The 13,201-nt window shown below is 40.5% G+C and overlaps 1 protein-coding gene across 4 annotated transcripts in view; it reads left to right on the top strand.

Annotated features, from left to right (window-relative positions):
• Positions 1 to 13,201, top strand: part of LOC122553429 (protein unc-79 homolog) — a 218,242-nt gene that overhangs the window by 81,239 nt on the left and 123,802 nt on the right. For all 4 annotated transcript variants that reach the window (XM_043697181.1, XM_043697182.1, XM_043697180.1 and 1 more), the window contains 2 exons: positions 1,705 to 1,862; positions 4,878 to 5,059. In XM_043697181.1, coding sequence (XP_043553116.1) covers positions 1,705 to 1,862; positions 4,878 to 5,059 — 340 coding nt within the window. The remainder of the gene's footprint in view (positions 1 to 1,704; positions 1,863 to 4,877; positions 5,060 to 13,201) is intronic.

Genomic DNA, 13,201 nt, shown 5'->3' with positions numbered 1-13,201 from the left:
TTTGACATGGACCACATTGTCTTTGTCATCCAGCAACTTGACTGATTCTTGCAATGAAGTGATTCTCTAAAGAGGAAAGGTTAAGCATGTTTCCATTGGAGTTTAGAAGAATAAAAAGAAAATCCCATTGAAATGTATGATTTTGAGGTCCCTTTCATTGGGTCCCTGATGTTAACTCTGATTTATCTTCACAGATGGTGCTAGGCCTGCTGAGATTTTCTGTCAATTTCTGTTTTTGTTAAAGATTTCATACGCCACCTTACCTCCAGACACTTGAAGCATGCTTCTCTGTTGTAACCTAATAGTTTAATGTTAGCCTAAACAGCTTTATGTCTGATTAATGCAATGTAGCTATAGTTATTATACTTATCTGTAGGATTTGAACATCACAATACCCATGGTCATTTTCTAATGTTGGGAGATAACAAAAGCACTGCCGCATCAGGTAAATTTTCTGCTGGAGGCTACCTGCCAGTTGTGGGAATGCCTCCTCTTGGGAGGGTAAAGTTGTACCATGCTATGTTTACAGGGTCACTAAGGACGTTAAATATTGAAAGACTTACAAACAAAAATAATGTATCTGGTGTTATTGGAGTTCTGTAATCCATCGTAGATCGAAAACATCGGCCTGGATTTTGCAGTTTTAATGGTGGTGAAATTGTCCATGTGCATAACCATTCCTCCACTGAAACTGACAGCCATATCTGGAGTCTGCACATGCAAAGAACAATTTGGAAATCCAGAAGTTGATATCAGTGACTCTGTGATTCTCCAGTTTGTGCATTTGAGATGTTCGCCCTCATATTCCAATCCCCCCTCCCCCCCTCCCGCCCCACGCAATCGTATTGCAGTCAATGGGATATTGAATTGATGAAAAGTTCCAATCTTATGCTTTTGGTTTCACTGTTTAAAAGAAAACTTGACAAAGTTAAAAATCACACAACACCAGGTTATAGTCCAATAGGTTTAATTGTTGGACACTAGCTTTCGGAGCGTCGCCCCTCAATATCTCCCAACATTAATGTACTGACTTCATAATTTTTGCTGGACACTTTGGTCCTGAAAGATTTATGTTGTAAAACAACAAATTGTACATTTTAAAAATGATTTTTCAAAAAAAGTCAGAGTCTATTTTAATCAAATCGTAACTATTTACTTTGTTATCTGGAAATTTAAATTGCAAGTAAAAGATGTTGAGTGTTTTTGCTGCGTGTGAATACTTTGTTGTGGTTGACTGCTTCCTGTTTTGTTGACATCACTGCTGCTGCATGCAAAGAGATCCCCAAAACTTGGTGCAGAATTTAAAATTGGAAAAAGGAAATCCATGCCAGAGAGACCATTAGATCATTGTAGGCAACTTCCTTTGATATCAGCAGCAAGTGTCCTTGCTTCCCCACAGATTACAAATTCCGAGTTTTATCTCTTTATCTAGAAGATAGGCATGCAGTCTGAAACTAGTGGTTCCTGATGCTATGTAAACTTGATGAGATTGCTGGCTTGCGATTCACCCCAGCATTCCATTATTTCTTTTAAATAACTGGACATACAAATTCAAGGCTGACATTGGAGACTAAAAAATACTGAGTTCCAAAATAACCAAGTTATTTGTGATGTGGAGAAAAAATATACACACTATCTTGTACAGATAACTTATAAAACTGGAAGACAGCATCCAAAGTTCATTTCTGCTTGTGTTTTTTGCAGCCTATGGAAAGTACTTAAGTCTGAATTCTCCCAGCTTGCCTCTGTGGCAATACCCTTGTTCCTGCATGCTCTTTCTCTCTCTCGTGGTGCTGATATATTCTGGGGCATCATTGATAGCAATTTTAACAGCAAAGACTGGAAGATGCGTTTTGAAGCTGGTAAGATGAAAAACAAAAGCACAGTGCAAAGTGTGTAATCTCAAACTCAAATATAATTTTTAAAACTCAAAAACTCTAACTTAAGATAAAGACATAATTCTGTAATAAAGTATGTTTTTACTTTAAAAATGTATTAATGAAACAAGGTGTCAGAACTAAAATTAATGCTGTTAGTTGCAAGTATTTTTTTAATCCAGAAGCTGTGTTGGGTTTGGAAATTATAGCAAGAATATTTCTGTTACTTACCTGCACACTCTCTTGAAATCAGTCAAAGAACAGTGAAGAAAGACATATTAACTATGCATTGAATTGACTGATAAGCCAACATAAGCCATTGCACAATTTACACATTCTGCTGTTCCACCAAAATCTGGTGCAACTGCTGCTCATAGTGAGAAAAAACTCAGACTTACCAATTGCACAATTTAGGATTGATGTCATGAGATCTTACTTATCACTACACTCCATGTATATTACCAATCAGCTGTTTTGCTTTCCATACATGTCAACATAGCTATTATGCCATTTTAGATACTTTGGAAATCACAATGTACTGAGGTGAGTATTCCATTCCCGAAAAATCTAATTTATTACAAAGATGTGAAACTATTCAAAATGCAATGCAAGTTGAAACTAAAAGTATGTGTAGCCAGAGGTGTGATACTGGATTGCCTGCGCTACGTACAGTGTTATAGTTTGGTCATGGTAGATTTTTACAATAATTTTAGTGATGTTTGTCAACTCGATTATTAAAATAGATACTGTAGCAACATTATAACCATAAATTGGAATTCTTCACTCTAATTGATTAGTCAAATATTAAAGTAATTGGATGATAGTCTATTTCTGACTGTAATTTCTGTTACATCTTCTTGACTTGCACCTTGCCTGAGGAGTGGTGACCCTCAGCTTAAACCACTACTAGTCCTCTCTCTCTAATGAGAGCCCAGCCTTATAGCCCTCTGGGACTCTGGTCACTTAATATAATATGAAGTTTCAAGCCTTTTTGTTTCAGAAAAAAAAATTGATTCCAGAAACACCTATCTGCCTTTTCAGTGATGGCATATGCATTATACATTTTTATTGCACATATTTGCAGCAATTTATGTATGTTATCATGACATGATCAGTATGATGGGATTGCAGTAATTTTCTGAGACTTAGGACTGGATTGAAGGGTGGTTGATTATTACATAAGGGCAGATTATCATCAATGAGCAACCTAACGGTGTAAATATGGCCAGTAGAAAACTGAGGATCCATGGCTTCCAAATGGTCTTTTTGGATGCTTATAACTCCTCATGTGTCGCATTCCTATGCACTGCTTCTCTATCTCCCCACCTGGGTGCACACATCCTCTTATTGCTTCGGGTCACTGTGGTAAATATGTAAATAAAGACGAGGAACAACAGTCAGCTCCATCAATTCTTATCCTATTTTGTATCAACTGATGCACTAGCTCCCTGGCTGATAGAAATAGTAAATCTTTGGCACAAAAAAAATGGCAGAAAAAAATCTACTGTCAATTTCAGGGTGAATTCTGGAAATACCCCCTCCCTAATCCCTATCAGTAACACAACAAATGAGATCCAGAAGACTGTGGATATCAATGACACATTAGCAGACACACTTAGTTCGCTTGTATCACAACAGAACTGGACAAAACTATTTCCATTCATTGGCTCTGTTCCAAAGTTACAAACTTTATTTTGTGTCGCCTTCTAATGCCCTATATGTTCATAGTTAAATTTCTTTGATTTTTAATATACTAATTTCTGGCTTTCTTGGTGATCTTTTGTGTATTTGTGTTATCCCATGTGTAAATTACTTCTAAATTCATCTAAGGCTAAATCTATGCTTTTTCTTGTAAACATTAATTATCTCCCTTCAATCCAGTTAATCTGTTCATCTGCATGTTATCAAGTAATGAATTGACATCAACATTGACTTAGTTGCCTTTATTTCTTCACCCACTTTTCCCCATTTACACCATTTATTCCATGTATAATTTTATAAATTAAAAATTTCTTGACCAGGGCTATATTTCTACTTTGGCAAATTTGAGAGAAAAAAAGAATAAATGACTGAGCAGTTAATGTATTAAATGGTGAGCTGTCCTGCTCTTGTCTAGATTTGCTGGAGTAGTTCTGAATGTTCAGTAGTTAGGATGGAGAAGTCACATAATCACCTGTAAAATTCCGAGTCAGTAGTAATTGACTCGAAACTTGCAAGTTGGAATGTACAGGTTCAATCTCCCAAAATTCCTATCTGCAACGTGCAGACCAGTACAATAGGTTGCTGCTAGAGAAAGTGTAGAAAGAGAAATAAAACATGGCTAATATTTTCTGCTTTTAATCACTCGACCAAAGAGACATGTTCGTAGGATAGGAACAAGTCATCCATCAGAAGTATTTGCTCTGGCAGACCTTGCATCACAAGAACATAAGTTGGAGCAGGAAAAGTCCAATTAGCCCTTTGAGCCCATTCATAGTATTCAGTGAGAATGTTGCTTTTCTTCCTAACCCACCATCATTTCCCTGCACTATTCCTGTATCCGTTGATATTTTTAATATGTAAAACTTTATTGATCTCTATTGTTAACATACTGACTTAGCCTACAAAGGTATCAGGGGCAGAGAATTCCAAAGATACATCACTCTGGGAATGAAGGGAGTCCTAAATGGTCTGTCTCTTTTTCTGAGACTGTGTCCCCTGGTTCTGGACACCCTCATGCCTGGGTTTGAAGCCATTAATGTAAATCATGTTGACATCTGATCTATAAATTACAATGTCTGACTGAGAATGATTAATGTTTGAACTATATTCTGCTAGATCTGCTAAATAAAATAAATTCTTTATTTCCAGGTAAATAAAACAGGAAATAATTTATCATCCAGGGAACTAGAACTGGTTAATGTATGCTGTAAGCTTTAGTTATGTATAGCAATCTAGATAATGACATTCAAACATTTGCTACTGCTTTTGGTACCAATTCATTTTTTTTTTGGTATGTAGTGGAGAAAGTAGTGGTTCTGTGCAGATTTCTGGATATCCAATCTGTGACAAAGAATCATGTGCTGAAGTACTCTCTAGCCCATGCCTTCTGCTGTTTCCTTGCTGCAGTTGAAGATGTTAATCCAGCAGTGGCCACGAGAGCCAGACTTTTGCTTGATTCCATCAAAAGACCAGCTTTACAAGTAAGTGCACACGTCTTAGGAAAATCCAAATGATACTTGTATTATTTCATTTCTATTGATTGCATTGGTCAAAGAAGGAATGTGTATAATAATGGAAATAAGGTATCACTTCTTGGTTCAATTAAGTTGAACTGTTTTTTGAAGACAGCATTTAACAATAAATGCAAAATGGAACACCCCATCCATCTTTTGATCTCTGTAAAAGATCTCTATGTATTAGCAATGCGAGTAAGGATAGCCTAGTGTTATGATACTCAATTCCAAAGGGATGGGTTAAAGACAAGCTATTCCAAACTCTGTCAAAAATAGTGAATTTGCAGATTTGTGGATTAGCACGAGCAAAATAATCTTGAAGGATTATGGATTGTCATGAAAACCTGCCTGAATCATTAATGCCCTCCCCTTCAGAGAAAGTTTCCAATTTTACCTGTCGAGCTTGTTAAAAAGGAAATCTTCATTTGCAACTGTGATGTCATTTGCAGAGCCACTGGTTAGTGGTCATCACTATGTGGTTTGCCAGAATATTTCAGAGGTCAGTAAGAATCAACCTTGTCATGGATCTGGAGTCACATATAGACCAGACAAGGCAAGAATAACAGATTTTCTTTTTTTTATGAATGTTTTTTTAATGACATAGTCATCATGACTTGATATACCAGGTTTAGTTAGTTCTCCAATTATTGTTGTGGGATTTATCTCATGTCTCTTGATTATTAGTCCAGGTACATACTGCTGCTTTGCAGAACACTGGCCCCCGTGCAAGCATGGCCTTGACCTTGCTGTAGCTGATCATTTTAACACAACTTCCTGCTCGTATGCCCATTTCTCTATCCTCGGCGTGCTGCAATGATTCAGTGAATCACAGCACAAACTGGAGGAGCAACATCTCATCTTCAGATGAGAAAGTTTACGATCTTCTGGACTTAATGTTGAGTTCAACACCTTCAGGTTGTGAACCTACTCCCATTCCTTCCTTTTCTTTTAGCTTTACTTGTTGCATCCTGTCTCCCCTCTCCCCACCCCAGTGGGACTGCCTGTTCTTTCCAGTCTGACAGTTCAACACATCATTGTTCAGGCATTTTCACATTCTGATCACTTAATCTGAACTATCACCATCCTCTCCCCACCCACCAATCCGCCCAATCCGCCACCATGCTATTGCATAAATGCTGCCCCTTCCACACTTCATGTCACCTCTGATGAAGTGTCATCTGGGTAATCCAAGATGGAGAGGAGCAAAAATTTCTGGCTGGAACATGCTGCTCCTTTTTTGAGGTATTTTAGATGTTGGAGGTGATTTCCTTGAATTCCAGGAGCAGCAATATGCTGTTGCATTGTTTTGGATCTTTGGAGAAAAAAAACGTCAAAACAACTGCATTTTTAAAAGGGAGAGGGACAGACAAAAGGCAGCACATGGCCAGGTCAGTGCAGGAGAGAGAGAGAGAGAGAAAGAAACCCACATTGCTAACTGACACAGCAGTGAACTTACGCAGTTACTGCATTTGCTGTTGAATTCATGTATCATGGGACATCAGAATGTATCTAGGAAAATTAACAAACAGTGAAATATACAACTGATCTTGGAGGAACCTGTTTAGGAGAGGTCACAGCACAGAAACAGATAAGTGAATAGTTTTAAGTATAACCTTGCTATAAATCTACAATAGTGAGTAGAGTGGGTTCTTTCTTGATCATATGTTCTCTTGATTAAACTTGAAAATATAAGCCATAAGTATTAAGCTAGCCTGGAACATTATTTGTTGAGGAATAAGAAGGTGCTATTTTCTGGGTCTGTAGATTGGAAGAAGCAAAAATGGCCCTTAGTATAGTGAGATGCTCTTCTTGTCAGATGTGGGAGTTTAGGCAGAGTTTACATATTACTGAGGATTATATCTGCATTAAATGCTGTTGATTGCGAATCCTATCAAATCGAATGGATCGTTTGGAGTGGCATTTAGAGGCAATGATAAATTTACAAGAGCAAGGGGGTGTGATGGATTGCAGTTAGAGAAAGGGAGAAAAGTTACAGATACAGTCACATAGATGGATTAATTCCAGGAAAGTAAGAGAGGTAGGCAGGTAGTGCAGGAGTCTTCTATGGCTATACCCATTTCAAACAAGTATGCTGTTTTTGAAAATGTAGGGGGTGATGGATTCTCGGGAATGTAGCACAAACAGCCAAGTTCTGGTATTGAGACTGACTGTAATGCAATGAGGGATATGCTGGGTTCCAAGAGATCAATTGTATTAGGGGACTCTCTCGTCCGAGGTACAGACAGATGTTTCTATGGCCAACAGCGAAAAATCAGAATGGTGTGTTGCTTCCCTGGTGCCAGCATCAAGGATGTCTCAGAGAGAGTGCAGAATGTTCTCAGTGGGGAGAGGGCACAGCAGGAGATCATTATACACATTGGAACCAATGACATAGGAAGGGAAAAGGAGGAAATTCTGAAGGGAGAATATAGAGAGTTAGGCAGGAATTTAAAATGGAGGTCCTCGAGAGTAGTAATATCTGGATTACTCCCAGTGCTACGAGCTAATGAGGGTAGAAATAGGAGGATAGAGCAGATGGATGCATGGTCGAGGAGTTGGTGTATGGGAGAAGGATTCACATTTTTGGATCGTTGGAAGTTGTTTTGGGGAAGAAGTGACCTGTACAAGAAGGACGGATTGCACCTGAATTGGAAGGGGTCAAATATACTGGCAGGGAGATTTGCTAGAGCTGCCCGGGAGAATTTAAACTAGTAAGGTGGGGTGTTGGGACCCAGGGAGATAGTGAGGAAAGAGATCAATCTGAGACTGATGCAGTTGAGAACAGAAGCGAGTCAAACAGTCAGGGCAGGCAGGGACAAAGCAGAGAACAAGGTAGGATTGATAAATTAAACTGCATTTATTTCAATGCAAGGGGCTGAACAGGGATGGCAGATGACCTCAGGGTATGGTTAAGAACATGGGACTGGGATGTTCCAGGATACAGGAAGGACAGAAAGGGAGGCAAGAGAGGAAGGGGATTAGCGTTTTTGATAAGGGATAGCATTACAGCGGTACTGAGGGAGGATATTCCTAGAAATAGATCTAGGGAAGTTATTTGGGTGGAACTGAGAAATAGGAAAGGGATGAACACTTTATTGGGATTGTATTATAGGCCACCTAATAGTCAGCTGGAAATTGAGAAACAAATTTGTAAGTAGCATTGAGAAGAGTTGTAGTTCAGGTTGAGGTTCTGGATGTAGGTTTACTCACTGAGCTGGAAGATTCGTTTCTAGACGTTTCGTCATCACACTAGGTAACATCTTCAGTGGGCCTCCAGGCAAAGCATTGCTGCTGACTCCTTTCTATTTATATGTTTGGGTTTCTTTGGGTTGGTGATGTCATTTCCTGTGGTGATGTCATTTCTTGTTTTTCTGAGGGGATGGTAGATGGGGTTGAACTCGATGAGTTTGTTGACAGAGTTCTGGTTGGAATACCATGCTTCTCGGAATTCTCGTGCAAGTCTCTATTTAGCTTGACCTAGGATGGATGTGTTGTCCCTGTTGAAGTGGTTTACTTCCTCATCTGTATGTAAGGATACTAAGGAGAGAGGGTCATGTCATTTTGTTGATGTTGATGTTCATGTATCCTGGTGGCTAGTTTTCTACCTGTTTGTCTAATGTAGTGTTTGTTACAGTCATTGCATGGTATTTTGTAAATGACATCAGTTTTGCTTGTTGTCTGTATAGGGTCTTTCAAGTTCATTAGCTACTGTTTTAGTGTGTTGGTGGGTTTGTGGGCCACCATGATGCCAAGGGATCTGAGTAGTCTGGCAGTCATTTCTGAGATGTCCTTGATGTAGGGGAGAGTGGCTAGGGTTTCTGGATGCGTTTTGTCCACTTGTTTGAGTTTGTTGCTGAGAAATTGGTGGACTGTGTTCATTGGGTACCCATTCTTTTTCAATCCACAATGCACGAGAATTCCTAGAAGCATGACATTCCAACTGGAACTCTATCAACAAACACATCGAGTTAGACCCTATCTACCACCTGCTGAGAAAAAGAACAGGAAATTTAATCTCTCTACAGGAAATGACATCACCAGCCCACTGAAGATGTTACCTAGTAGGGTGACAAAACGTCTGAAAATGAACCTTCCAGCTCAGTGAGCAAACCTACATACAAAAATTTGTAAGGAGATCTTGGTTATCTGTCAGAATAATAGGGTGGTTATTGTACGGGATTTTAACTTTCCAAACCGAGACTGGGACTGCCACAGTGTTAAGGGTTTAGATGGAGAGGAATTTGTTAAGTGTGTACAAAAAAAAATTCTGATTCAGTATGTGGATGTACCTACTAGAGAAGGTGCCAACTTGACCTACGTTTGGGAAATAAGACAGGGCAGATGACTGAAGTGTCAGTGGGAGAGCACTTTGGGGCCAGTGACCATAATTCAATTAGTTTTAAAATAGTGATGAAAAAGGATAGATCAGATCTAAAAGCTGTATTTCTTAATTGGAGTAAGGCTAATTTTGACTGTATTAGGCAAGAACTTTCAAAAGCTAATTCGGGCAGGTGTTCGCAGGTAAAGGGACGGCTGAAAACGTGAAGCTCACAGAAATGAGATAACGAGAATCCAGAGAAAGTATATTCCTGTTAGGGTGAAAGGAAAGGCTGGTAGGTATAGGGAATGCTGGATGACTAAAGAAATTGAGGGTTTGGTTTAGAAAAAGAAGGAAGCATATGTCAGGTATAGACAGGATAGATCAGGTTAATCCTTAGAAGAGTATAATTAAGAGAAAATTCAGGAGGGCAAAAAGGGGACATGAGCTAGCTTTGGCAAATAAGGTTAAGGAGAATCGAAAGGGTTTTCACAAATATGTTAAGGACAAAAGGGTAACTAGGGAGAGAATAGGGCCCCTCGAAGATCAGCAAGGCGGTCGTTGTGTGGAGCCACAGGAGATGGGGGAGATACAAAACGAGTATCTTGCATCAGTGTTTCCTGTGAAGAAGGACATGGAAGATATAGAATGTAGGGAAATAGATGGTGACACCTTGAAAAATGTCCATATTACAGAGGAGGAAGTGCTGGATGTCTTGAAACGCATAAAAGTGGATAAATCCCCAGGATCTGATCAGGTGTACCCTAGAACTCTGTGGGAAGCTAGGGAAGTAATTGCTGGGCCCCTTGCTGAGATTTTTGTATCATTGATAATCATAGGTGAGGTGCCGGAAGACTGGAGGTTGGCTAACGTGGTGCCACTATTTTTAAAAAGTAGTAAGGACAAGCCAGGGAACTATAGACCACTGAGCCTGACATCGGTGGTGGGCAAGTTGTTGGAGGGAATCCTGAGGGACAGGATGTACATGTATTTGGAAAGGCAAGGACTGATTAGGGATAGTCAACATGAGAAATCATGTCTCACAAACTTGATTGAGTTTTTGAAGAAAGAACAAAGAGGATTGATGAGGGCAGAGGGGTAGACTTGATCTGTAGTAAGGTGTTGGACAAAGCTTCCCATGGGGACTGGTTAACAAGGTTAGACCTCATGAAATACAGGGAGAACTAGCCATTTGGATACAGAACTGGCTCAAAGGTAGAAGACAGAGGGTGGTGGTGGAGGGTTGTTTTACAGACTGGAGGCCTGTGACCAGTAGAATGCCACAAGGATCGGTGTTGGGTCCACGACGATTCATCATTTATATTAATGATTTGGATGTGGGCATAAGAAGTATAGTTAGTGAGTTTGCAGATGACACCAAAATTGAAGGTGCTGTGGACAGCAAAACAGGTTACCTCAGAGTACAATGGGATCTTGATCAGATGGGCCAATGGGCTGAGGACTAGCAGATGGAGTTTAATTTAGATACAAGCGAGGTGCTGCACTTTGAGAAATCAAATCTTAGCAGGGCTTATACACTTATTGGTAAGGTCCTAGGGAGTGTTGGTGAACAAAGAGATGTTAGAGTGCAGATTCATAGCTCCTTGAAAGTGGAATCGCAGGTAGATAGGATAGTGAAGAAGGCGTTTGGTATGCTTTCATTTATTGGTCAGAATATTGAGTACACGAGTTGGAAGGTCATGTTGCAGCTGTACAGGACATTGGTTAGGCCATTTTTGGAATATGGTGTGCACTTCTGGTCTCCTTCCTATCGGATGCATGTTGTAAAACTTGAAAGGGCTCAGAAAAGATTTACAAGGACCTTGCCAGGTTTGGAATATTTGGGCGATAGGGAGAGGTTGAATAGGCTGGGGCTGTTTTTCCTGGAGTGTCGGAGGCTGAGGGGGTGACCTTATAGAGGTTTATAAAATCATGAGGGGTATGGATAGGATAAATAGACAAAGTCTTTTCCCTGGGGTAGGGGAATCCAAAACTAGGGGGCATAGGTTTAGTGTGAGAGGGGAAAGATATAAAAGAGACCTAAGGGGCAACTTTTTCACACAGAGAGTGGTACGTGTATGGAATGAGCTGCCAGAGGAAGTGGTGGAGGCTGGTACAATTGCAACATTTAAAAGTCATTTGGATGGGTATATGAATAGGAAGGGTTTTGAGGGATATGGGCCAAGTGGTTGTGAAATCTGGTCAGCATGGACGAGTTGGACCGAAGGGTCTGTTTCCGTGCTGTACATCCCTATGACTCTAAACATTATCTTGCTTTCTCTCCATTGATGCTGCCTGATCCATTGTGATCCCCAGCATTTGTTTTCAGTACAGATTCCAGCATCTGCAGTAATTCGCTTCTACATTGCTTTTGTTGTCAGGCATCGTGACTTCAATCGTGCAGAGGCAGAGCCCCAACTCTTTGACCTTTCCTCTTATCTCCCTTGGATCATGACCTCACCACTGAATATCAGGCTGCTATTTTCAGGACTGTCACTGATGTCATGTTCTCTGGAGATCCCCCTTGCACATCTTCCCACCTCATTGTAACCCAATCACGTAGTTATCCCAAAATCCACAAACAGATTGCTCTGGCAGACTCACCTGTTTCAGTCTCTTCCTGTCCCAATTAACTTCTTCCCATCTTGACTCTACGCTCCCCCCCCCCCCCCCCCCCCCCCCCCCCCCCCCCCCCCCCCCCCCCCTCTCGTCATTTTGAGTCTCTCACATTTACGTTCATGATTCTTCATGATTCTTCTGATTCTTTACATCAGTTCCACAATTACCAGTTTCCTCCTCTTCACCATGAGATCTGGCTATGGGTATCCACATGGGTCCATATTATGCCTGTTTCTTTGCATTACTTCCCTGACCATAGTTCAGTCTGATTGATAGGATCTTCAGCCATGTCCAACCCATTTCCTGTGCTTATACCCTCATCCCTTCCTCTTAATCCCATCACAATAGAGTTCTTCTTGCCTTCACTTTCCACTTCACTAGTCATTGCTTTCTGCCATTTCTGCCATCTTCAGCAATATGCCACCATCAAATGAATCTTCTCCTCACACCTCCACTTTCGGCATTCTGTATTACCTCCACAATACCCTGGTCCCCTCCTCCATTGCTTCTAATACTTCATTCTCCATGGCAACTGTCCAATCACTTCCTCACTTCTCACTGTCCAAGGCTGCTAACATACTTTCCAGGTGAAGCAACATTTTGCGTATACTTTTTTCAATCTTTTCTACTGTGTTTATTGCTCAAAATGCATTAACCTTTACAATGGTGAGGCCAAATGCAGAGTGGATGATGGCTTTGCTGAACACTACCACTAGCTCTGACTGTAGGAATGACTCTGATCTTCTAGTTGCTTCCCATTTCAGTAAACTACCTTGTTCTCATGCTCACATTTCTATCCTGGGATTGCTGTAATGTTCCAACAAAGCACAGTGCAAGCCCAAGGGACAACATCTCATTTTCGGCTTAGGCACCTTACAGCCTCTAGGTCTCAACATGAATTAGCCTGACCTCGTGAAGTGTTCTCCATATTTCTTTCTTTAACCTTGTTTGTGCAAGGTTTGTGAAGGTTTGTAGCTCAGGTTGAGGTCTCGGGTGTAGGTTTGCTCGCTGAGCTGTAGGTTTGATATCCAGACGTTTCATTACCTGGCTAGGTAACATCATCAGTGGCGATCTCCAAGTGAAGCGAAGCTGTTGTCTCCTGCTTTCTATTTATATCTTTCTCCTGGATGGGGTTCCTGGGGTTTGTGGTGATGTAATTTCCTGTTCATTTT

This window comes from Chiloscyllium plagiosum, chromosome 10, assembly GCF_004010195.1.
Source record: "Chiloscyllium plagiosum isolate BGI_BamShark_2017 chromosome 10, ASM401019v2, whole genome shotgun sequence".
Taxonomy (NCBI): Eukaryota; Metazoa; Chordata; class Chondrichthyes; order Orectolobiformes; family Hemiscylliidae; genus Chiloscyllium; species Chiloscyllium plagiosum.
This window is presented reverse-complemented; position numbering and strand designations above follow the sequence as displayed.